Below are 25,977 nucleotides of genomic sequence, written 5' to 3'. Positions count from 1 at the left end.
AATGGAGAAAGAAGAGAAAAACATTTGAAAATGTAATATTTTCAAACAGAAAGCCATAAAAATGCAGAGGATGTCAGTGGGTAAGCCATGTCGCGTTGCATTTGCGGAACACCTTGGGGATTCTGAAGTCATCAGCAACTGAGGCGAGTTCATGGGGGAGTAGAAAGGATAAAGAAAAAACTAGCCCACTGCGCCTTAAGGATTTGCGTTTGTATTTTTCTTTCGTATTCTTTTTTATGTTTATTATTTTTTGCTTCTTTCCTATGCCGCATTCTTCTAAGTCACGTGTCCTCGTCCTTTTGCACCCTTCCAGCCATCGCATTCCCCTCATTTCCGCTTGGACCCGTCATTCGATGCGCTAGTTTCACACCCTTGTGCGTGGGTCCTGGCAGCAAGCCGCAAATATGTTTTGGTTATGGTGTGTGGAGGGGGAGGGGGAGCAGGAGTAGTCATAAGGTTATATGGGGTTGGACCGGGTTGGGTTTGCCGTCTGCTCTCCTCTCTCTTAAGGTCATCAATAATGGCTCAAACATGCATTTAAGTCGCTTGCTTTGCATTAAGACGAAGAGGCAGCTTATTGAAATTGGTACACAGCCCAAAGCCCTATCTCCCCGTGCCCCTTTCCCCTCATCCCAGTCCCAGTCGTGGGGGTTAACTCCCATGAGGCTCACTACTTTCAATAAAAATTTGTTTGTGTTTGGGTGGACACTTTTCTTTTGCTCCTTTTTTCAGACTTTTTTATTTTGGGAGCAGCAAAAGAAGTAGTCTTTAGTTTTCTTTTTGTATTTTAGAAATGGGGCAGATGTTTCAATTAAAGGGATGAAAGTGAAAAATGATTGACTTGGTCTACCAGACAGGTAAATCACATCAGCATTTCAGACAAATTAACATAAATTGCGAAATTTAAAAAAAATTTAACTTTTAAAATAGAAATTTATGTTTAAACACATTTATAAGCCTCTACTTGTTTAATTGTTCATTAATTTAATATATAAATGGAAAGGTTAAACATTTTTAGTTTATCAAAACATTTGTTATATGAAATAAAGCGTATTCTAAGTAATCCAACATCCTTTCGTAGTCCTAGCAAACATTCTCCTATCAGTAAACTACTAAAAACTATTTGAATTGAAAACTGACCGTCGGATTTGCCCAAAAGTATGCAAGCTTTGTTAAAACGCATGTGCAGTGGCGGTCACGTATTTAAAACGTTTTTTTTTTTTTTTTTTAGTTCCAATTTTCTCGGCTCCTAAATAACTTAATCGAATAATTTTTTCTGTAATTTGTTGGTTATTGTGTTCAGATTATGAACCGAAAAAATGGTCTTCATAGTTTAATCCGTTTTTTTCACAGGTGCATTTGAACAAAGAGAAGTCCTTTTTTTGGGGGGCATTTATTTAAGACGGTTTTTCCAAAATCTTAAATATTGAAGATAGACGTTTGAAATCTTCGAAGAAGTTGAAGATCTAGCAAAACTAAGATAAACTGCATACCACTAATTTTGGATTTAGCCCCAACTTTCAATTTGGGGCCAATTGAAAATCCGAATTTTGTATGAAAATTTTTGGTCCTTTGGGCGAGTCCATTTTACGACACTAATTCATACTAAAGTACTTTTTTTCTTGAACTACGAAAGAAAGTAAATTGAATTTCCCGTCGAATGACATATTTTTCATTAAAATCGAATAAAAATTAGATAGTTTTTTTGCCTATCAATATGAGACATTTTATGCAAAACTGCCTTCATATAATAAACGTAGATTTTTAAAAATTACCGCCACTATCCGAGTAACAAAATAATTTTTCAGCATTAATTTAGCCAAGACACCAACCATTCAGCAGTGCTTAGGCCTGAGTCGAACCAATGAGTGCAACTCGAACATGGTGAGATAACATTGCTCACTATGTTGAGTCTGCTAATTAACAGTAGCTGTTATCGGCTCATCGAGTCGTTAACGCAGTATCGAGTCTGTTTACTCATTTGTGCGTCGGTTAACTTTTCTCTCCAATTTGCAAGCTAAATAAAGTGCAATAAAATAAATAAAAAATATAATAATTCAGTGCGTTAAATAATATAAAATTTATACAAAATAGTGAGCAAGAGAGAAACGAAACAGTTTACCGATTTATGTTTATGTGAATAAACGGGCGCGTGTGTGTGTGTTGAGTGAAAAGAAAAAGAAATTCCAACAATGCGCAACTCAATACCAATACACACTCACTCACACATACACACACAACACGCTGGCTAAAAAAAAAAAATTTCTTTATGACCAAAGAGCAACAGCACAACCAACAACAACCATAACAAAAAAGGGCAAAGAGAGTTAACGCAGCAGCAGCAGCATCATCAATAACAACAAGAACAAAAAGTGCGTATAATTAGAAAAAGTGCAAAAATATTTATAAGTCCAAAGCAAAAGGAAAGGAAGCGGTGCATTCTCATATGTATACATATATGGGCAAAAGGGAAGGGGGTTGAGCTCTCTAGAGCTGAAACGCATTGAACTGTACAAACACGCCCATATTTAGTGTCTGTGTGGCTAACTCTGCAACTGTATGTGTGCGTATCTGTCTCTAAGTAAGAGTGTGTGTGTGTGCCAAGTGTGTTTTATTTATTACACTTTGATTTTGCAATGCTCTTATTATTATTATTATTGCCTTATCCAGCAGCGAACGGAAGTTGTCGCCTACAATTTTCATTTTCGTTTTTTTTTTTCTGTGTCGCTTCGCCCCCGTCACACACACACGCACATATACACACACAAAACAATCAAGCTCACCAATACTAGAAAAACATACCGTGACTGTGTGTGTGTGTGTGTGTCTGCTTTGGCTCCCACACACCACAGTGTGTTGTGTGTTTCTTTTTTTGTTGTCTTCTACGCCGCCTGCGTTGGCGTTGGCGTTAGCAGCGACAGCGGCAGCGCTGTCTTTTCAAATTGCATGAGAATTTTTGTTGTTGTTGTGTTTTTATTTCGGTTTTGTTTAACTTAATTTATTGGCTGGCATTGTTTTTGTTTGCCGCTGTTGTTGTTGTTGCTAAAAATGAAAGTGTGTTACAAGCAAAAACAACCGCAAAAAATAACAACAACAGAGATAAAGTAAAACAAAAGCAAAATAAAACGTTGACCAATATAATCTCACAGATATATAGATATATATTTTTTGCAAAATTTATTGTTGTCTTCTCTTCTTGTTTGTCTGTTTATCAATTAATTACCTGAAGATCTTGTATACAGACTAAACAAATGAAATCTTTAAATAAAATAAAGTTTCAAAAGTTGCAATTAATCACTTTTCCATTTATCTATAAAAATGTTTATTTGATTGTTAATGCATTAATAATTTATATTTAAAAAGGGAAACTTATTTTTATGTTCTATTCTTAAGATAGTTATTGATATTACTTTAGACCATTCTAATAATTATAGTAACACAATTTTATTAATTCAAATGAATTCTTGATAAGAAACTTAACTCCATCGCTGTCTCTATCTCTCTCTTTCCTTGTATTTGAAGTATTTAACACTATTAGTTAGTGTTCGAATTTCGAATTTCTTGATATAAGAAAATATATACATTTATATGTTTGTATATTTATTTATTTATTTAAAATCTATCACAGCGGGATCATCATTAAGTTTTTTATTCATGTTTTTGTATTTATAATATAGCTAACTAGCTATAATGAAAAAAATGACGTAGACGCAAACAGACTAAATTATATATATAATTTTATATCAATTTTAGACAAAAATTTAAAATTAAATTGATATTTCTGACTTTACAATATTATTTAAATCAATTACTTAACAAGGCTGGTGAAAAAATTACATTAATTCATTGAATTTCGTTTAAAAGTTACATTAATAAAGCAAATTAATTCATTCATTAAGATCAGAAAGCGGAAATACACATAATATTAACCACATGAGTGGCATATGAATTAATCACGAGCAATAAAAATAAACAATGAACTTGAATATGAGATTAGCTCTCTACATAAACAATAAATTCTTAAATACTAAACTCATTAAACTGAAAGTTACAATAAAATTAACTCATAAAGCGACAACTGCATAAATGCATTTAAATTGACATTTAAGAGATTCAATCACATAATAAATTGAATAAATGAGACTGAAATTTGAAATGATTTGAATATTTACAAATGCTGACGCAGTAGTCAAATTCATTCATGAGTTAAATGGTCGACTCAATAGAGTTTCAAGCTAGAAACGAAGAAAGTTATTGAGATCAATGAGTAGACAACAAACAAAATGATATATATATTCAAAAATTACTTGTATTTAGTAAGCTTTGAAAGGGATTCATTCAAACTGAATTTATATTCGAGTTTTCATTCTTTTATTTTGTATCACAAATTTACTAATTGGGATAGCTTTAAACGAATTCATCCACACTACCAAATGACTAACGAATGTATTCATATTTCAATCGAGTAACTCCCACGTCTCTTTTATCAAATGCAAAGTTATACACTATGTTTAGAGAACTCGATTGATTTGGTCATTTATTCATTATTTTAGTCAAATGTATTCGATTTAGTTTCTAAATATTATTTAATTTGATTAAATTCATATGTTGAGGCAAATAGAAAGGACAGTAAGGAGTTATTTGTATTCAAATATGAGTAGGTAGATTGATATTTTGAATAAGCTTATTTATTTTTCTTATCAGCAAATAAATCTGTCACTGAATAAAGTTATTATCATGAGCTCATTGTAATTAGCATAAATTAATGGGCTCCCACGTATTTAAGCTAATTTTAAAATATAAATTTTGTTACATTTTAAAGATGTAATTAAAGACATTTATTAGTAAATGAGAGAAATGGAAAATTTAGAGAGTCAACATTTATTAAAACAGTTTTCCAGAAGTCTTCCATTAAAATTCCAAAGATTTATTCATGAAAACAAGTCGTCATTATCACAAATTTTTTTTTTTATATTTCTTACTAGGACATTTAATTAATGAAATGAAAGAAAAGAAGTTAAATATATATATATATATATGATTGTTCCATGCTTTAAAGTAAAAAAAAGAAAGAAATAAATGATGACCATGACTTATCAACTAATACATAATTTCCTCTTCTTTCAGATCATTCTTAGTCCTCATTAAGGTCTAAAGTTCAGTTTGTAAGCACACACACACACACACTCAGACATATCAACTGGAAGGGGGGCTGACATGCCGTAGCTTCGCCTAATGGATCCCTATCATCATATCAGACATCATGTGAGTAGCAATGCACATTTTTTCCCCATTGTCAGCCAATTTACATAGACTTTACCATTTCTTTCATTCCAATTTAGCAATATCCACCCACAAATACAGCCAGTGCTGGGACTGGCGGCGGTTCAACAATCAATCGACCGGAATTACATCAAAAATGCAATCGTGGTTCACATTCAAGTGATACAAGTTCAGCATACAGCGGCAGCGATACAATGGCCTCTGTTTACGGCTCTTCCCTGGAGGCCGAAGAGATTGATCTCTCCGGCCTTGTCGAATCGGTAGTCGATTCCGATGAGGAGGATCTTGCTGAGAGTATGGATGTGAGTTATGGTCATATCGGAGTATAGATCTCTTTAAGCTAGTTTTGGCATTTTATCTCATCCAACTTCCACAAAGATTTGTAAAAGAGTTTTGAGTCAAGGAAAGAGATTGCTTTGCTCTGAAAGAGATTTAATTGTATTCTCTTCTCCTTCTCCACAGAGTCTTAATGTGCGTGATGCAGTGCGTGATTGTCTGGAAAAGGATCCCTCCGAGCGCAGCGAAGACGATGTGGAAATTCTCTTGGAGTTTACTCAAGGCCTGAAGGCCTTCACAAACATAACGTTGGCAGTAAGGCGAGCTCTTTGCTCGGTTATGGTCTTCGCTGTGGTCGACAAAGCCGGCACAGTGGTCATGTCCGATGGCGAAGAGTTGGACTCGTGGTCAGTACTGATTAATGGAGCTGTCGAAATTGAGCATGCCAACGGTTCGAGAGAAGAACTGCAAATGGGCGATTCATTTGGCATATTGCCCACCATGGATAAGCTATATCATCGTGGAGTGATGCGTACGAAATGTGATGATTGTCAATTTGTGTGCATAACCCAAACGGATTACTATCGCATCCAGCATCAGGGTGAGGAGAATACACGGCGGCATGAGGATGATCAGGGTAGAATTGTTATGGTCACCGAATTGCGTTCGATTGGCGGCAGTGGGACGGAAAGTGGAGCTACAGCTGGATCTGTCGGAGCCGGAGGAGGAGGATCTGGTGCCAGTGCTGCGGCTATATCAGCTGCCTCGCTCAATACAAAGCGCGGACATGTTGTGATTCGTGGAACACCGGACAGATTACTGCAACAGCTGGTCGAGGAGAATTCCATGACGGATCCCACTTATGTGGAGGATTTCCTGCTAACCCATCGCATCTTTATAAGCAATCCGCAAGAGGTGACTAGCAAGCTATTGCATTGGTTCGATCTCGAGCAAGTGGATTCGCACAAGAGTCAAGAGCTAAGAGATCGTGTCACACGAGTTGTGCTCCTTTGGGTGAATAATCATTTCACCGATTTTGAAGCGGATCATGAAATGATGGAGTTTCTGGAGATCTTCGAAGCTGGATTGGAACGCAAAAAGCTGCTCAGTCAATTGAGATTACTTCATATAGCTTGTGCGGCCAAGGCAAGAATGCGTAGCTGTACTCTAACCCGATCCTCTCGTGATGAGGCATTAAATTTCCAAATAATTGGAGGCTATGAATTGAGAGGCGTGGCAGCGGCCACAGGAAATGCTTCGGTTGGCATTTATATATCCCATGTGGAGCCCAATTCAAAGGCCCAAGATGTGGGACTAAAGCGTGGCGATCAAATCCATGAGGTGAATGGTCAATCCTTGGATCATGTGACCAGTAAACGGGCCATGGAAATTCTAACTGGCACCACTCACTTGAGTATCAATGTGAAAAGCAACCTATTGGGTTTCAAGGAGATAATGCAGGCCATCGAACATGGCAATGGCAGTAATGGCGGAGCCGGCGGTCCGGGAGGCATTTCCTCGAGCAGCGGCAGCTTCAAATCCTTGCGTAGTCCGCGACGTATTTGTGCGAATGATATAGCCAAATTGCATGGACGTTCTGATAGTACGACTGATGAATTAACCAATGCCACAAATCGTGCCCATATGGTACGTTTAAGTTCCGTGGATATGCTACTAACAGATCAACCAGATTGCGCCCCGCCACAGACACCGCCAGTGGTCAGTGGTGGAGGAGGAGGCGGAAGTATGGCCTCCAATTTTATGCAACAATTGCTGCAAAGTGTCAATACGAATTCAGCCAAAAAGGGGGGCGGCTCCTCCAATTCATCGGGTGGTGACCAGCAGGATACAAAGGGTGGCGGCTTTATGACTTTAGCTCCAAAGAGAAGACTAAAGAACGCCTTGGCCAAGATCAATCTACTGAATAAGCAGCATCATGTGGGCAGCCTAAATGACTCCTCCGATGCCTTGTTGAATGAACCCAAAACCAAATTATCAAATGCCAGTTCAGGCAGCAGTTCAACGCAATCTTCTATCAATGGTTGTGCCACGGGTATAAGCTCCTCTTCCCGACTCTATCAATCGCAATCGAATCCGGATTTAACAAGCCTAAACTATGATAATAACGAGGGAGGAGGAGGCGGCGGTGGGGGATCTGCTACTGCGACAGGTGGCATACAATTGCAAGTCAACTATTTGGGTGCCCATCTTCATCGACCGTCGGCTGCATCCACATTGACCACGAATTCCACCCAATCCCACCTGCTGCCCGATTATCCGGAGCATGTCCTGAAAGTCTACAAGGCGGATCAGACCTGCAAATATGTATTGATCTACAAGGAGACAACAGCTCATGAGGTTGTCATGTTGACATTGCAGGAATTCGGCATTCATGATCCCAGCTCGAATTTCTCACTCTGCGAGGTGAGTGTGGGCGAGGGTGGCATGGTGAAGCAGCGACGTCTGCCCGATCAATTGCAAAATCTAGCGGAACGCATTAGTTTTGCAGCCCGGTATTATCTGAAACTGAATGATAGTACTGAACCTTTGGTCCCCGATGAATTGGCCTTGGAATTGGTACGCGAATCTGGTGTCTATTTCTTGCAATTGAATGCCTATGAATTGGCCATACAATTGACTCTGCAGGATTTCTCGAATTTCCGACAAATCGAATCAACCGAGTATATCGATGAACTCTTTGAGCTGCAATCGAAATATGGTGTGCCAATGCTGAGCAAATTCTCCGAGCTGGTCAATCGTGAAATGTTTTGGGTGGTCAGTGAAATCTGTGCCGAACACAATATCGTGCGACGCATGAAGATTGTGAAGCAATTCATTAAGATTGCTCGTCATTGCAAAGAGTGTCGCAACTTCAATTCAATGTTTGCCATCATTTCGGGCCTGGGACATGGTGCTGTGTCCAGGTTACGTCTCACATGGGAGAAATTGCCATCGAAATATCAGCGTTTGTTCAATGATCTGCAAGATCTAATGGATCCATCGCGCAATATGAGCAAATATCGTCAATTGGTATCCGCCGAACTTTTGGCCCAGCATCCCATCATCCCGTTCTATCCGATTGTGAAAAAGGATTTGACTTTTATACATTTGGGCAATGATACTCGAATCGATGGCTTGATTAATTTCGAGAAATTGCGTATGCTTTCGAAGGAAGTTCGTCTGCTGACGCATATGTGCAGTTCCCCGTACGATTTGTTGGCCATTCTGGAGCTCAAAGGGCAATCGCCATCGAATGCTCTATTCTCGCTGAATCAAATGTCCTCATCGCAATCGAATGCCGCCGCTGGCTCTGTCATTGCGGCCAATGCAGGACAGGCCACCATTAAGAGAAGGAAAAAGTCGACAGCTGCCCCCAATCCCAAGAAAATGTTTGAAGAGGCTCAAATGGTGCGACGCGTCAAGGCTTACTTGAATAGCCTGAAAATTCTGAGCGATGAGGATCTACTGCATAAACTCTCACTGGAATGTGAACCAGCCCACGGCTCAACCTATTCGGGCAGCATATCACACGGGAATACCTCCCATCGCAGTGGTGGCGGAGGCAGTTCCTCTGGCATTGGCGGCAGCGGTGGCAGTGCCAGCGGTGCCGGTGGCAATAGTCTCAATGCCGGCGATCAATTAAGCATCTATTCCCACACCTCATCCAGCTCGGCGCCAAATTCTTCCCTGTCGCTGCGAAAACGTCATCCCAGCTCACCCACCTTATCGACCACGAGTTCAACTAGCTCGACCAGCGATCATCAGCGACGGCAATTGCATAACAATGGCCCCAAATTCGGCACCGCCTCACCCCAAGCTGTTAAGAAGATGCTATCCCTTTCGGAGTCCTCCAAAATACGACCACATCAGCCATTCATGCCACGACATGGCTCCACTGGCATGCCAGGCGTCATACCGCCTCTGCATCATATGCATGCGGCTCATGGTTTCAGCACGCCAGCAGCAAGTGGCAATGGCGTACCCGTTGCCGGTGCCGGAGCTGTGGCAGCAGCTGCCACCGCCGGTGTGGCCAATTCGCAATGCACACCAAGTCCTAGTCCCTGTTCACATCGTCGTCTGGCATCGGGAGGTAAGACAAGACAAGACTATAAAATACTAAACAAAACCCAATTACTATTATTATCCCCATTTTCAAAGTAAATTTTGAAGCAGCTCAAAAAAGGAGCATTAGATATTATTCTAGAACCTAGAATTAAAATCATAAGCAGGAAGCTTTGTTATTTCTCATTTAAATTCGAAGGCATTATGGATAATCTCAGGTTCCAAACGTTTTCAATTATGTTAATAGCAAAACTTAAGATTGATTTTTGAAAGCCAATGTTCAGTTCATATAAAATATATACGAGATTTTTAATTTTGGATATTGTTTATATAAATTCTGAGTGAAAATCTCCCAAATGAGCCACCTAAAAAAACATTTGGGTATTCTTTACTCAAAAGAACCTATTTCGATTCATATGAATAAAGGAAAAATTCATTTTGAACAGTTTTCGAAGACTCGAACCAAAGTTATTATCAGCAATACTTCGTTGCGTGCTACTTTTAAGACTTTTATTTCTTCTTACTCGCCGTTTTTATTTAGATTTGTTTTTAGGCTGGCTATTTATTAGGCAAATGTCTAAAAACAGTATTTTTGTTTTTGTCTAAGCCGCGCAATTTTAAAAGATATAAGCCAAAAACTAAATTTTTCTGTGTTCTAGATGTGAGATTATAAAAAGGTTTTGCTCAAAATTTTCGAAGTTATTACGCCGACAATGACATTGATAATTGAGTTAAAGAGTAAATTTGTTGATAGACATAAAAGCCAAAGTTAAAATCATATAAAATATACATAAGATTCAATTCAATTAAATTTTAGATATTGCGTATAGATATTTCAAAAACTATTAAGTTTCATCATCGGCAATGTTTTATAACAACTCTCTAATCCTTAAACTAGTTTGGGACTGCAACTGAATGAAGCGGATACAGAATAGCAAAACTTGCAACGACAAAGTTTACTTATTTTATGTCCAAAGGGGCATCTTTTCCTAGCATCGCAATCATGTATAGATAGTTTTTTTGTTCCAAAATCCGAAGGAATTTTTAATAACCCTAGGTTTAAAGCCTTTCCAACTTTCGAATCACATTAATAGTGAAATCGATTGTTTTTTGACAATCCAGAATTCTGCTCATACAAAATATATATAAGATTTTAAATTTAGATATTGTGTATATATATTTCAAGAACCTCAAAGTTCTATCATCGTCAGGCTTTAACAAAAAGTCTTTACCGCTGAAACTAGTTGAGAACTACAACTAGAACGAATAAGTTTACCACTTTTTACATGGAATTTCGCTTATATTTCTTTCCTACATGCATTCTGCATATTCTTAAGATTCATTTGGTTGTTTTATAAACTTATATCTAAAATAAATAATACTAATAATAATATAGTAACTAAGGATTCTTTATTTTCATTACTAAATCTTTGTTTCTACTTCTCTCGTTAACTTACAGGCAACATAATGCCCTCCCGTGCCATACACGAGCGATCGCACTCGGATACACCAGCTCCGCCGCCGCCACTACCATCCGTTGATCTCTCTCTGGAGAGCAGTAGTGTGACTACATTTCGTGATTTACCCTTGCGCAAATCCGTGACTTCCGGTGAGTGAGAAATTTAATAATATTTTAATTTAGTTATTTTAGTTTCTGTTAACAAATGCTATTACTAAAAAAAAAAAACCAAACAATTGAAATTCTTAATATGTTTCCGCTCAGCGAAAACTCATTTGCCATTTAAATAGATTTAGAGCTAAATAAACTAGTTGACAATTAATAAATTGTAGTAGATCATTTAGAGAATTGGTTAGTTGCGCTTTCATTAGACAATCAACAAAATATTTCCCGCTTGCATTTGGATGATGATTATCAAATTTTATGGTGATTGGTTATTGGCTTGGCTTGGTTGGATGGTTGGTTGGTTGGTTGGCTCCTGTCTCTCCTTTACATTGCTTTCTCTTTTCCTATACTTAAATTATTATTTTATAAGTGGTTGTTGGTTCTTTTTACATTTATACACACACACACTTACACTCTCTCTAGCTGTGGCACACCCAGGCACACACTCACACACACACAGACTATCTTTTACGCTCTGTTTTTATGCTCTCTATCCTATCTTTGCAAACGACTATACACTATCAAACAGGTTCCGTTTCATCGTGTGACAGTGGACATGGCTCCTATGCCCATCATCAGCAGCAGCTGCATCATCATTTGCAATATCAACAACAACAACAACAGCAACAACAACAACAACAACATAACAATGAACCATCACCACCAGTTTATACAGCAGCAGATTGTCGACTTTTACAACAGATTTCCAATAATGCAGTTACACGCAATTTAAATAGTCCATGTCATAGCACAAATACACCACCAAGCACACCCACACCACCACCACCACCAGCAATAACAACAACAACAACAGCAACCATACAGCTTTCTGCACCGCCACCGCCAGCTACATATTTGCATATGCGCAGTCAACAACAACAACAACAACAACAGCAGCAACAACAACAATCTCTGGTCATGCCTCCACCACCGCCACCGCCTTATAATGTGCCACCATTGGCCAGTCTATATAATCATCATCATAGCAATTCTGGAAATAGGCATCTCAATCACCATCATGGTAAGAGCCGAACCAGCCCAACCAATAGACAACAACTCATCATGGCCATCCAAGGAAATGCAATGCAGAAAATTCTCACAGAATATTAACATTAAAAATTCAATTAAATATGAGAATTGATTGAATGAATATGAACAGAATTTAAAGACATTCTCTTAGGTCGATCCAATACCAATGCAAAAACTTTCATATTGGTCGAAAAAAATTATATTTAAAAGTTATTAAGCAGAAGAGAGGAAAAATCCATGAGGGAATTAGGCAGAGATTTTAGGAATTTTCAATCGTATCTAAGAATATCAGCCAAATGAATATAATTCTTTAAAGTTTTTAGCCTGTAAAGGGTTCTGATAGCCTTTTCCAAACAGACAGAAGATGGCTATGAGTATTTGCTTCCATTTTGCATAGGTTCTATAATAAAAATCCCCCAAACGGAACCAAATAAACAATTTGAAATGATTAAAGTTTTTAATTTAAAACCAAAAAAAAGTAATGAAATAATGGCTTACACGTTTTATTTAACTCAGAATCTCCAGAGGATAAGCGAGAATATATTTTTTAGATCTTAAGTCTAGACATTCATTGAATTATTCACAGAAAACTGAATTCAAATAAGATTGCCTACTCTTACACATATTAAACCTACATAAGTCATTATTAGATTATGATTATGAAGTCATTATTAGATTTTTATTTTCTTTTAAAATTTGTAAAAATATTGTTTAAACGTTTTTTCGTTTTCTTTACAAATTCTACAAGTCTTAAATCTTAGTCTTAAATTCTTTTAAACAAATTGTCTTTTCTTGAACGATTTAACTATATATATTTTTTGTATTGTCTCTCAACAGGTGGACCGCCAAATTTTATGGATAGCACCAAGTGCCCCATGCCACCCATGAATCAATAAGACCCAGAAAATTAAAAACAAAATCAAACTGTGCTGTTTTAACTACTAAATGTTAATTTAATTAGTTGTGAGTATAAAAATGAAATAGTTTTGAAATTATACATGTTTTTTTAACCCTTTGCAGTAGCAAGAATTATAATGTAGTTAAAATTTTTAATGAGGAGTTGGAGAAGATGTTTTAGTTGCAAAAATTTTCGATATCTTCCACTAAAAAAATGTTAATCAGATTTAATAGCAAACTTGTCAACAAAATCATTAATTATAAAATTATTCTCTTTTTTAAACAATCCACACAATGTTAATCTTCATTATTCATTAGAATGAATATTTTTAACAAAATTTCGATTTTGATTACGAATAAATTTGTCAGAATTGATATTGATGTAAAAATTTCGCCACTTGATGGACAGTAAATCATTTACTTTATAGACCATGTGACATAATATTTTAATTTTTAATATTTCAATGTTAACTTTCAATTTGGAAACGCCTTGAAAATATAATCGATATACATACATAGAAAAACTCCTCAGAAACGAAGCGGCAAAAACAATATATTTATATTTAACATCATTTAAACGTTGGCATTTTCAAAGTATTAGAAGTATTAGAATCTTTTCCACTGTTCCAGTGTCAGTTGATAAATAAGTCTTAATTAATTTAAAATTTAGAAATGTTTTAAAAATGAAACCAAAATGCAGAAAGATTATTTTGCAAGGCACAGAAGACATAATTAAATTATATTTGCTTCAGTTTAATAGATCGAGAAATAAAAATATATTCTTCTAAAAGCATAAATCTCGAATAAAAAAGTTTTGACAAGTTTTACTGTCTAAAGTGACTCAAATATAGTTTTACTATATATAAAGTCCCACATAGTTTTCTTCTGATTGAAGAACTATATATCTTTTCAAGATCAAATGCTACACTCTGAAAAAAGTAAACATTTCCTTTATATGAAATTCTTAAAAAATTGCATGGGTAAAAAAACGTTTCAAAATCTTTATGAATATTAAGGAAACTAATTTATTAATTTTCTCTTTTGTTCCAGCATTATATAGATGCCAAAATTTGTTAATGGTTGTGGTTTCGATATCATCAGCAAAGGATCACACTCACACACACACACACACACGCCAATCCACCCGTACATTCATCCATCCACCCATTGATTGAGGTTCAGTAGAAACTGGAGAAACAATATATATATACCGATATATGTACATATGTATATATATATCGATATATCGATGATAAATCCCCACAATTGTGTCACGTATATTCTAGATGTTAAGTGTCTTAAAATTTTAGTTTTAAATCCCTTACAACCCTTTATTTTCATTCTCACCTTGTCTCTATATATATTATATATGTATATTGTATATGTATAATGTCTTGCGAATTAATTTTAATTTAGCAAAAATTCTTTGTAAAACATTTTCATAAACCTCCACGTCCTGTTGTTGCCTTTTCACAAGCATGAACTAAAAGAAAACTAAAGATTACACACATATATACACAAATCTATATATATGTATGTCTGCAGGCAGACCCCAAAAAACCCAGCAGACTCGAAAACAAAACTGACAAATCAAAAACGAAAACGACAAAAAAAAAAGACAAAAACCTTTTGAAGACTTCTCGTCGGCATTTAAGCGCAAAATGTTGCTTCTTAGCCCAGCACAAAATGGCAACAGCATGAGTTAGAGCAACGTAATTCCATTTATGTATACTTAGTTTGTAATTTTAAAATTTACCTTCGCTCCAATTCCAAATATTTAGTTGTATAAGATCTAGCGGGGATCTTTAATTTTTCTTTCAATCGAATACAAACAAAACTAAAAGAAGGAAAACAATAAAGATGCTATTTATTTCCTCTCTCTCCTTCCCCCCCTTAATTTCCCATCAAGCAAAAAAGACAAAATGCAATACGACAAAGACATTTAGACTAGCCCACAGCAAAAAAAAACAAAAGCCAACTCTAATAAAGTACAATTAAAATTGAAATCAATCCACAAATCAATAATAAGACCTAAACTAAACACCTGAGACTTGAACAACAATATATAGAGAGATATATATATGTATACCAACTATATGTAAACCATTTTTTATGTAAACTTATACGATATCATCTCACACGTTAAAGGACTCCAATATTTTTGTGTGTGTATTTAAGCCTGTTATATACATAGATCTATATATATATATATATACACTATATACAAAATAAATCTCTCTACATCTATATGTATACAATAACTGAACAAAAGTGCAGCCAGAGCGGCCCCTTTTTGCCCCCTCTCCAAGAACTTAGCTTAATCAAATTCTGTTTTGCTGAAAAAAATATTAAATTTAAATTAAAAAACAAAAAAAAAACACAAAATCAAATGCTAAATGATATGTATAAATGTGCTCTTTCTATATACTTATTATTATATGTTTATGTTTAAGCTAAAAACTTTCATTTATTGCTTCTATTTTTTTAAAGGCTAAATGAAAATTATATAAATGTATGTATCCCCATATATATACGTAATACAAAAAACAAAACAAAAAAAGACAAACCCATGGCCGTTTAAAAAAAATCTTTATTTTAATTAAGCTTAATATTAGCGCAAACAATTTTTTTTTTGCAGTTAAAGTACAAATTTTCAAAAGTTTTTCGGTAAATAAAAACAGTTTTTGTACTGAAAATACTCTCTATAATTGATATTAGATGAAATTGCTATATAGTTCAGTTCAATATTTGGCGCGATTTCCATTCGAAAGTGTCTTATTCAATGCTCTATGAACTCTCTTTCTTTATATGTGCAGTTTAGTCATTATGCAATGAAACTAGATGCAATAGGTGAAATTTTGTAAAGAGTTATTTAATTTTTTTGAATATTTTCCTATTGGCACAAAAGGCCAATAAAAAAATAATTAGAAACGTGAATGATTTTCGCTCCGATAAGTTTTGTAAATCTTTTCTAACTGACTTTTTAACCACCCTGAATTTGATCAAAATGTTTTTCCATTTTAGAGCTGTAGATTCATTTTTATTGACAAGTTATTGATTGTAAAGTTCAATTTTTGAAGATTTGTTTAATATTTTTTAATTATTCTGATAAACCATAACTATTTATAAATAATTCTAGAAGTTTTTTACCCAAAAAGGTAAAAAGTTCTACAGTTCTAAAATAGAAAACATTTTGTTCCATCAAATCTTTAAATTATATAAATCTACAACAAATTTGTGAAAATTTTAATTATATTTCCAAATTTCTGAAAAAAATATCAATTAAATTTTCCAAATCATTGAAATTTGAAAAGTTGAAGCAAAATTCATTTTTGTAAACAATCAAAATGCTTTATTCTCTTCATCTGTAATCGTTTCATAGGTTCGATTTTTACAAATACCAAAAATTATGGCTTCTAATCATAACTCGCAAATAATAGTTGACTTTTTTCTTAAACTCTTAATATCAGAGCGAAAAAAAAGCAAAAAAAGCAAAAAAAAAAAAAATCGAATTTACTCTGAGCAAGAAATTTAATTTATTTTGCTGCGGTTTTTACTTGAAGAAGAGTTTAAGGTTTTTGGAAAAACAAATCTATTTACATAAAACTTATCGGAGGTTTGATATAAAAGGCTCTAAAACATTTATTTCACTATAAAATTTTGGTAAAAAACGAATTTTACAGAATTTAATTTAATTACATCGACTTAATGACTGAATTTCACATATATTTCTCATATATTTTTCTCTTGTCAAACAATTTAAAAGATTTCTTGCCAAATTTTGAATTTGAATAACCGCAAAACTTTTGAAAAAGAAACCCAAAAACGAAAACATGAATCCCAATACTGAGAAGTCACGCGCAAAGACCCCAAACAAATTACTAAATTTTGCTTGGCAGTTATAAACAGTTTAACAAATAAAAATCAAATATTTACAACAAACATAAAAAGATAAAAAAAAAACCAGAGAATTTTTTAATTATATTTTTTAATTACATTATAAATTCATTTAAAAGTTCTTTATGTATATAAATATGTAATGCGAATTACTTTGGAAAACATATTTAAAAAACTACAAAAAAAAACAGAAATACAGTATTTAAAAAACAAAAAAAATTAAACCCCAACCAATGGCTAATCAATCTGGGAATCTGGTGTCTCTCCATGGCAACAAATTAAAAAAAAATATAATATCGAAATTTTTTCTTTACATTTATAAAGTTTTTATTGCTTTTGCTTTGTTAGGATTTCAATTGGTTCGTATATAAAAAAAATAAACATTTATGTATATTTATATATAAATAATTTGGCTTTAAACCTAAGAGCACTAGAATCAATAAAATTCAAGTGCTTTAAGTTTTGGTAACAAAATTTCCAAACTTATGATTACAATCAAGTCAATTCGTCGGTCGATCAAGAATTAATCGATTTGGGATATATATATGTATGTAAATATGGTAAAAGAGCTGCCACAGAATGGAAGAACAGTTGAAAACATTATATATATGTATATATAGCAAGTCTTAAGTAAGTAAGAAACTTGTTCATATTTATGCATACTTAAAAACGAAAGAATTTAATTAAACTGAAATACTTTGGGCACAAAAGGCCAGGCTCATCATAGTAATTGGTAGTTGTTCGTCTTCTCAGATCAACCTCGTACGTTTCAGATAGGTGATGAGCAGATTGTATATGAATTTATATTGCGCTAATGATGGTATAATGCTATCTCGTTGATGACGCAGCTGCCCAATGACACGTGGTATATCCAAATCCTAAAATATACAAAAAAATTAGTATTAATATACAAACTAATAAAATATACCTAACTATAATACATATATGTTTTGACAAACGCAAAAGATGATACTTATAGACAAAGTTAGAATCAGGCAAATATAATGAACTCTTCATTGTTTATTAGGTATGAATTTTTAATTGTTTTGATTACGTTTGATTCTTATTGAATCAAACTTTCTTAGGAAAAGCAAGGACTGACTTTAATTTCAGGAAAAATTATTTTAATTCGTAATCTTTTATTCAGTCGGATTATATATCTCGTTCAATTAGTTGTTAATGTCTTGTATCTAACAGAATTCTATCTTAATTTTTGGCATTTGCAGAAAAATATAAATTATTATAAATTTAAGTTAAATGTTCAATAATTATTTATTATTGATTATTGCCAAATCTTTTAATTATATTAATCTATGCAATTTGACGGTTTTAAAAGTATTTTCAAGGGAAAAAATGTTTTTGGTAATGTTTTTAAAATTACAATCAATGTAAGAGATAACAGATACTATATTTTGCATACTAAATTATTTATTTATATAGAATTTACTCTTCAAGTGTAAATATGAATTAGACAAAAATCAATATTTATAAATTTTGATAACTTAGGCTTAGCCCAAACATATAATAACTTGTATTACTTTAATTGAATAGCTATGACAACAAGAAATGAGCTCTTTTAAATCTGATTTAACATTGCTAGATATAAGAATGAAGTCGTCGAAAATTATAAAAAAAAAGTAATGAAATTTCTTTTAAATGATCTGCTTCATTATAAATATTAAATTCAGTGAGTTAGGCAAACTGAGATTTAAGTTAGAACTGCAAACAATTATACAAAAAATTAGAGAAAAATTAACACACCAAGAAATAGGACTAAAAAGAAAATAATATAAACTTGATTTCAAAATGCATGCTTCTAAAAAAATTCCTCAAAATAGCCCAGAAGAAGACTTAACTTTTAATGACTTTTCATAAATTTTCAACTCTTTAGAGAGCAGTTCTCAGAGTTCTTCAAAATTTAATTATAGAAAAGAATTCTAAGAATTCTTGAGAAAGCAATGTCTAAACATTATCTTTGGTTTTAAGAGCGTTCTGCAAGTTTGTTCTGTTCTTAAGATAAAGCAGCAGGTCTCATAAAAAGATAAGTGCCTACATATGTTTATATTTTTGGTTAGCCTTGCCCAATCAACATTCTAGTAAATGAGTATGGAATTGTGTTGACTCTAGACTTAACTTGAAGAAGCTGAAAATTTAATCTTTTTCTTACCTCATTATGATCTAAAGTGTAGAGCAATAAATCCGCAGTTAAGGTTACGCCAGAGCGTCCGCCACCTTCAAGGCAATGTATTAGGACTGGAGGATTTGTATTATGACCCGGTGGCACTTCATGCGTTGATGCCAATCTAACCGAATTGAGTTCCTCGAGAAAATCGAGAAAGTGATTGACATCACGTGGACAATTCTGTTCCGCCCAGTCGGCATATTGCAAATGCCAAACAGAACGATAACGTCGGGACGGAGCATGATATAGACGCAATTTGCTGGTGGTGCAACGATCGGTAGTTTGTGAGAATTCCTGATACACTTGGAACTGGGGGGGACAAATTAAATTAATTTTGGCTTCAAATTTTTTCCTGCATTTTCCACTTACCTGACCAAACTCTAGTCTCTGTTGACTGCTTAGCGGTATATAGCTCATATCTTCAGTTAGTTGAACAACCAAATAGACATCCGCTTCCCATACGCATTGCCAGAAGATGCGCATTGTTTGTGATTCTTGTGGGGATTGGGCCACAATATAGAAACGTTGCTTGGTACCGACAGTGGCCTAAATAAAATGAAAAGTATTACAATTGTTTAAGGACTTTAATTCCTAACTCTTACCGATATATACGATGCATTCACATAGCCGTGACGATTGTCCATTGTGGGTGTGATTCGTACGCGGTTATCATCATAGGGTAAAAAGTTGGGATCATGATTCTTCGGCTCGTTCTCCTCCAGTAAGGCGCAATCATATTGAGCCTGATCACGTCGTTTCGGAATGCGTTCGAATTCCATGAAAAGCTGTGAGTCCTGTAGCTTCTCGTTGAGTATTTGACACTGCAAAAAGCAATCAAAGAATTGTAATTAATATGAAAAGGTAATTTTATAATGCTTCTTGACTTTGTCAGTGATTTAAAGTAATATCTTATTGGTAAAATACTACCTCCGATTGGACATATAATATAACATATAATTTGTAGCTTATTTCATGAATGCATTCAAAAAGATAAACGACTGATACGTTTTTTAAAAGTTCTGACAACAAACTTTACTCGTTTGCACGAATTTAGAGATTAAACGTCTTTGAGAATTTATATTTCCGTATACTAGTTAGAGTTAATTGAACATTTGGTTTAATTATTCGTTTTCATTTGACTAACTAATAGCTTTGTTTGGTCTTGGAACACTCGTTTCATTCAGAGTTATTTCAAAAAGATTTCAAAAGAATATCTACTTTGGATTATGAAATTTAAGTCTTAAGGTGACCAATTGATTTGGATTGAGAAGTTTTCAAAGCTAGCAACGTTTTCTTCAGCCTGAGTCATTTCAAGGCACACTAAAAGTTTTGAGTATGGTCTTAATTGGTTATCCACAAACGTGAGATATAGTTTATGTTGTCTTTCAATCGACGTAATCAAATCAATATCTCAGAAGTAGATTTAATTACTTTTCACGACATGATAAGAAAAAAACTTTCTTTTACCAAAAAACGTTTTCAAAACGTGATTAATCGATTTGTTATTTATTTTATATTTTATTTGCTCAATACTCACCAGCTTATCCTTGGAGTATTGGCCAGAGATGGGCTGCGGTTTGCTCACTCCGGTGGACCAACGATACGGTTGCGGCAGATTCAAATCATCTTGGGCCAATTTCAATTTAGCCGCCAATTTGGCATGTTGTTGGCTTGTGTTGGCCTTCTCTCGGCCCAAGGTGGCTGCTTTCTGTTTGTCGGGCGTTTTGCCACGAGCCAAGAAGTTCCAACGCTTCTTGCGCTTGCCATCTTTGCTGGCCGAGGACGAGGAGGTGGTATCCAGTGTGGAATTGAACATGGACGATGTGGATGCAGATGTATTGGCTGATAGATTCATGGCACTGAACTGCTGATGCAGAGTATCGCCCGCTGGCGAGATAACGTCCACGGGAGTGGTTCTATTTAGGCTGGCGGTCGAGCGATGTTGTCGCGGTGGAGGCGTGGCTCCTATGGCTGGCGCCGCACTAGCAGCTCGTGTGGAACGCATGGGAGCCTGCTGCTGGGGTTCTAGGAATTGCAATTCCGTACTGGCCGCCCGATCGGCTCCATACTTCTTGATGTTACGCGTGATCTCGTCATCTGGTGGTGTTTGAGAGTTGATGGTTAGGGTAACCACATTGTTGTGACGAGCAGCGGGCACTGGGACAACTCCCGGCGGTGCCGACTGTATGGACGAGGCACGTTGACGCATGGCCTCGGCATGGGCGGCGGCGGCAGTGCCATTGCTGCCACCGGAGGCTGCCCGTTGTGGCAGTGGCACATTCTCGTAGATGGGCTCAATCGAACCATTAATGGCGCTGCGTTGCAGCGGAGTGGGTGTAGTGGACGGTGGCGGATGATTTGGTGGTGGTGGCGGCGGCGGCGACGCTATTGCCGGTGGTTGAGGACTGCTTGCTGGTGGCGGGGCTGAACTTCGATAGCCACTGGGCGGCAATGTTGGACTACTACAAAGAAACAAACCCAAAAGGGTCAATTATGACTTTCGCTTGTGATTCGGAACACTTACCTCTGAGCTGCTTGGGCAGCGGCTGCTGCTGCCGCCTGACTCATGGCCGACTGACGCAATTGCGACATTATCGATGGCTGCTCCTCAATCATATTGAGGTTCTCGAATGTGCCATGGAGTGGTAAATATGGTTGCGATAGACCCACATGACCAATATACGGATATTGATGCAGCATTGTGGCTCCCGATGAGGTGGGCACATTGCCGCCATGGGCCAAGCCAACGGCTCCTCCGTTGCCGGCTGCCAAATGGGTAGCCATATATTGTCCACCATTCAAGAGGGTGCGATTCGATACAAGATCCGGGGAGGAGCCACTCACATAGTTGCGATGGCCGTGCAGGGGTCGCGGCGTGGCCACAGCCAGATCGGGTGTGGATGAGGAACTCAAACGATTGACCGGATAGGGTGGAGGCGCTTTGTTTCGCATCATATGCATGCGATGGGATAACTCCAAGTAGGCTTGAGGATTGGCCATTGAGGGTTGCTGTTGTTGTTGCTGCTGCTGCTGCTGGGGTTGTTGTTGCGGTTGCTGATGATACAGATTGATATGATGATGATGGTGATGCAAGGCAGCTGCCGGTTGAGCTACATCCGGATAACGATGTGCTGTTAGGTGACCCAAAAAGAGGTTCTCATTGTAGACATTCGGATTATGGACATCGGGCTGCGAGCCGGCATAGTAGGCAGCATGTCCGGGTGTCCCGGCCATGGCCATGGTCATGTTATGCAACTCGGCGGAGGGTGTACGATATTTCAGTTGGACTGCGGTCTCATAGTCCGGGGCGGGTCTATACGTAGGCAACATGGCCTTGAGGCGTTCCCTTTCTTCCGTATTGTTGTTGTTGTTGTTGTTATGATGCAACAGACCATTCGATGAGTGTAGATTGTTATTACTCAGATCCAGGCAAGAGCTACTTTGACCCAAGAGCTGGGAATGCGTTTGACTAGTGGCCAACGAGATGTTCGAAGAGATTAATTGCTGTTGCAGTTGTTGTTGTTGCTGCTGGAATTGTTGTTGTTGTTGCTGTTGCTGCTGCTGTTGTTGCTGCTGCTGCTGCAGTTGATCTCGTTCCCTTTCCCTTTCATTGTAGTCCACATAATCGACATAACCCACAACATTCTCATTATTAATGGCAACTTGATTATTTCCCTCCATATCCGCCCCACTGCCCATGCTCGAGGGCGTGGCCGTGTCAATGAAACGCTTGAAAAACTTATGCTGACTTATACATAATTTCCAAAAATATCTAGCCATATCCGCCTCCGAGAAGATGAAGCTACCCACAATACTGCCCTCGCCATCCAATTTGTTCTGCTCGATCTTAATCGTACGCTTGTCAATGGTGACCGTATGGAAATCCTTCCATGGGAAATACTGCCGCCCATTGTCCGCATTCACCACCATGCCATTGATGGCCAATCCGAGGAGCAGATCATTGCCCAGTGTGTCTTTGGCCTGGAAACGTTCCTCGCCATAGCCATCCAGTTGCTGGCAACACTGTATATACATCTCCTCCGCCTGACTCTGGCTCAAATGATCGAGATTTGTTTGCTGCTGCAGCACCTCCATTATCAGGCCATCCAGCATGCTATCATCGTTGGCCAATCCCTGCATATTGCGTGGCAATATCAGCGATTTCTTCAGATAATCCTTACTCTGCTTATCCCCCTGATGATGGTTGTTGTAGCTATCGTATTCCGCTTGCCGGCAATAAAGAGCCAACAGGATGGCTCTGCGTATATCGCAGGCGATGCGTCCCTCATAGATGTCACTCTTCAGTTGGAGGAAATAATAGAATCTTGTCGCTTCGTCGGTCAGATGCCTCACACCCGTGGTCACATAATGACGGACCCTCAGATAGATCTTTGGCGCCTGAGCATATTTCTCCAACTGACGGCTCAGAGAGCGTTCCAAATCGATCCATTTGAATTCATCATCTTTGCCCCCTTTGACCACATAGCGCAGGCCAAAGAATTCGGGTTGTTGGATAAGTAAACGTTGACAAACATTATCCAAACACTCTTGCCCCTTGCTCTCCGAGCTGATGGTGCAGTCAACAGTGCTCGAGGTGTCTGCGAGGGAAGAGAGAGAGAAAGATTTTTACTGTGTGTGTCTGATAGAGAGGGCAATAAATAGATGTGGCTAAAAACGTGCTTCACATCGAGCAGCGCGCACGCGCAAATATGTAAATTTCCGACATTTTTTTCTAATCGACTGACTGAATGGCTAAACTCCCCTGCCGCCCCACCACTCCGTTTCCTAATATGATTCTTTTTATTAACGGAAATTGTTTCAAGTTATTTTGTTCAAGACTCCCTCCCCCCCGCCAAGCCCCTTTTGAATACTCTTAACGCATAGAACTTAGCGGGTATATAGAGATCGTTCGAAATGGAATAGTTATCATAGTTATTTCTAATGAAAGATCTTTCATCTTTTTTTTTTCCGCCTTCAGCTCTTCGCGTCTAACATTAAGAGGATATTTAGACATCGTTTGAAATGGAATCAAAGTTATTTCAAATGAAATTGTAAAAGACCTCCCTTTTCCTCCCGTTACACCCCTTTGCACCTACAATTAAGAGGGTTTTTAGAGGTTTGGCGAAACGGAATCTGTTGAATAGGCAGGATTAAAAAGATTTTACTAACATTGAAAAATGGAACAGCAACAGAGTTCCAAAGAAGTTTTCCCCATAAGAATCTCGGTCCCAGGACTCTCACTTCTGTAGATTCATATCTAAATTATAGTTTATAAAAGCAAGTGAAACTAAGTTACATTCGAATAACTAGAAATCCCATTAGCTCACTTATAAGGATATGGAGAAATGGAGGAAAATATTTCGCACTCGTGTTTGAGAAAAAGTTTTTCAGATTTAGAATACACATGCAATGATTTAAAAATTCTGCCCTTTTTAATATTTTAAATATATCAAAGAATCGTAAAAAAGTGTTTGCCACATAAAACAAGTTTGCACTTCAATCCTTAAACCCATAAACCTGAAGGATTCTCTTTAGAATCCTAGATAAAGTATATATACACTTTATTTCCTCCACAAATTTCCTAATCTGCTCCTGTTAAATAATGACACTGAGTAAACTAATAGAAGATCTGTAACTAATCCAACAGCAGCAACAAGTTAAAATCAACAGGCAATGAAAAACATAAGTTGGAAATTGATTTAAAACATATTTTATTCGATTATTCACATTATTCAGCGCAGCTGTTTCTCTTCCTTAGACATGTTGTTGCTGGATTAGTCGTAAAATTGGGGGTGGGGGCGGGGGAGACGATACTGTGGATGACTTTGCTACGCCCCACAATTCCAATTCCATTTCACTGTCACACACTCATTCAGGGCCCACTTGGGTTATTCACACTCACTCACCTAATAAATGATGCACAGATATAACAAATAGACTTTTCGACGTCACATTGTATTGGCGACACTTTTTCAAGAACTTCAATGGCATTTCCGGGCCGTTGGGCGATTGCGTTTACAATTTGGATTCAATTTAATACTCGATCGTGGTCGAAATGTGTTTTGTTGGTCTAAAGGAGCTCCATTTCGATTTGGCTTCCACAATAAATTACACAATTTTCCCTTTGTTAGCACTTTTGTTTCGTTTTGTCGTTTGTTGGTGAAGGCACTGTGGTATCGTAAGACACTTGTTTGGAATTTTTAAATTTAAAATCTATTTTATAATAATTAAAACTCGATTTTGGCAAATAAGAAAATTAAAAAGTTAACAAAAAAGAAGAATCAACTAAAAACGAATGAAGATTTCTGGTCACACTAAATTTTTTAACCGACTTGCCAGATGTGTAGAAAAATATTTTGAGATCGATAAGTGTGACCTATCCCAAACGAAAACAAAAAAACAGTATTTGTCAACGTTTTGCTACGACACTTTCGATAGGCGATAACAATGTATCGATTTTCACTTTTTTATCGGCATCCCCCACTTGTCTTTTGTTCGAGTTCGACTTTTTTACTTGATGTTGGTACTATTTGTTCGAAGTTGGGGACTCTTTTGCATGAAATACACTCTTTTGTTGCATGTTGGATGCTTCCATCGAGTTGCGACCCGCAGTGGCTATAAATAGACCCGCCAAACGGCAGACGCCGTCAAACATGTTTGAAGCTGAAGCAAGAAAGTAGTGCGTTTGTAAATATTAACAAAAATTAATTTAAACTTTTTCATTTAT

General features: G+C 36.5%; 2 protein-coding genes across 3 annotated transcripts; one reads left to right on the top strand and one right to left on the bottom strand.

The window, feature by feature from the left end:
* Positions 1–1,969: 1,969 nt before the first annotated feature.
* On the top strand, positions 1,970–14,563 carry LOC6642759 (rap guanine nucleotide exchange factor 2). 2 transcript variants are annotated; one of them, XM_002065246.4, is made up of 8 exons: positions 1,970–2,372; positions 5,128–5,265; positions 5,343–5,585; positions 5,746–9,649; positions 11,081–11,230; positions 11,775–12,266; positions 13,112–13,237; positions 14,222–14,563. In XM_002065246.4, the coding sequence occupies exons 2-7, from the start codon at positions 5,236–5,238 to the stop codon at positions 13,168–13,170; spliced, it is 4,878 nt and encodes a 1,625-aa protein (XP_002065282.1). In that variant the 5' UTR covers positions 1,970–2,372; positions 5,128–5,235; the 3' UTR covers positions 13,171–13,237; positions 14,222–14,563. The 2 variants fall into 2 exon arrangements, with proteins under 2 accessions (XP_002065282.1, XP_015033822.1); XM_015178336.3 differs by lacking the exon at positions 11,775–12,266 and having other exon boundaries at positions 1,971–2,372; positions 14,222–14,562.
* A 2,814-nt stretch (positions 14,564–17,377) lies between these two features.
* LOC6642758 (tyrosine-protein phosphatase non-receptor type 21) lies at positions 17,378–25,480 on the bottom strand. The gene is made up of 7 exons (XM_002065245.4): positions 25,157–25,480; positions 21,775–23,848; positions 20,788–21,712; positions 19,853–20,071; positions 19,620–19,796; positions 19,236–19,559; positions 17,378–17,946 (listed from the first exon to the last, which is right to left on the bottom strand). Exons 1-7 carry the CDS (start codon positions 25,239–25,241, stop codon positions 17,818–17,820), a joined length of 3,933 nt encoding a protein of 1,310 aa, XP_002065281.2. The 5' UTR covers positions 25,242–25,480; the 3' UTR covers positions 17,378–17,817.
* Positions 25,481–25,977: the final 497 nt, after the last annotated feature.

Source organism: Drosophila willistoni (genome assembly GCF_018902025.1).
Source record: "Drosophila willistoni isolate 14030-0811.24 chromosome 2R unlocalized genomic scaffold, UCI_dwil_1.1 Seg167, whole genome shotgun sequence".
NCBI lineage: Eukaryota > Metazoa > Arthropoda > Insecta > Diptera > Drosophilidae > Drosophila > Drosophila willistoni.
Note: the sequence above shows the minus strand (reverse complement) of the source record. Positions and strands in the feature narration are given on the sequence as shown.

Excerpts from the sequence above, each read along its gene's own strand:
- LOC6642759 (XM_002065246.4), top strand. The coding sequence starts at position 5,236 with ATGGATCCCTATCATCATATCAGACATCAT. Across the intron at positions 5,586-5,745 it reads ATCTTGCTGAGAGTATGGAT|AGTCTTAATGTGCGTGATGC; the intron begins GTGAGTTATGGT and ends CCTTCTCCACAG. Across the intron at positions 12,267-13,111 it reads GCATCTCAATCACCATCATG|GTGGACCGCCAAATTTTATG; the intron begins GTAAGAGCCGAA and ends GTCTCTCAACAG.
- LOC6642758 (XM_002065245.4), bottom strand. The coding sequence starts at position 25,241 with ATGCCATTGAAGTTCTTGAAAAAGTGTCGCCAATACAATGTGACGTCG. Across the intron at positions 19,797-19,852 it reads TGAATGCATCGTATATATCG|GCCACTGTCGGTACCAAGCA; the intron begins GTAAGAGTTAGG and ends CATTTTATTTAG. Across the intron at positions 17,947-19,235 it reads ACACTTTAGATCATAATGAG|GATTTGGATATACCACGTGT; the intron begins GTAAGAAAAAGA and ends TGTATATTTTAG.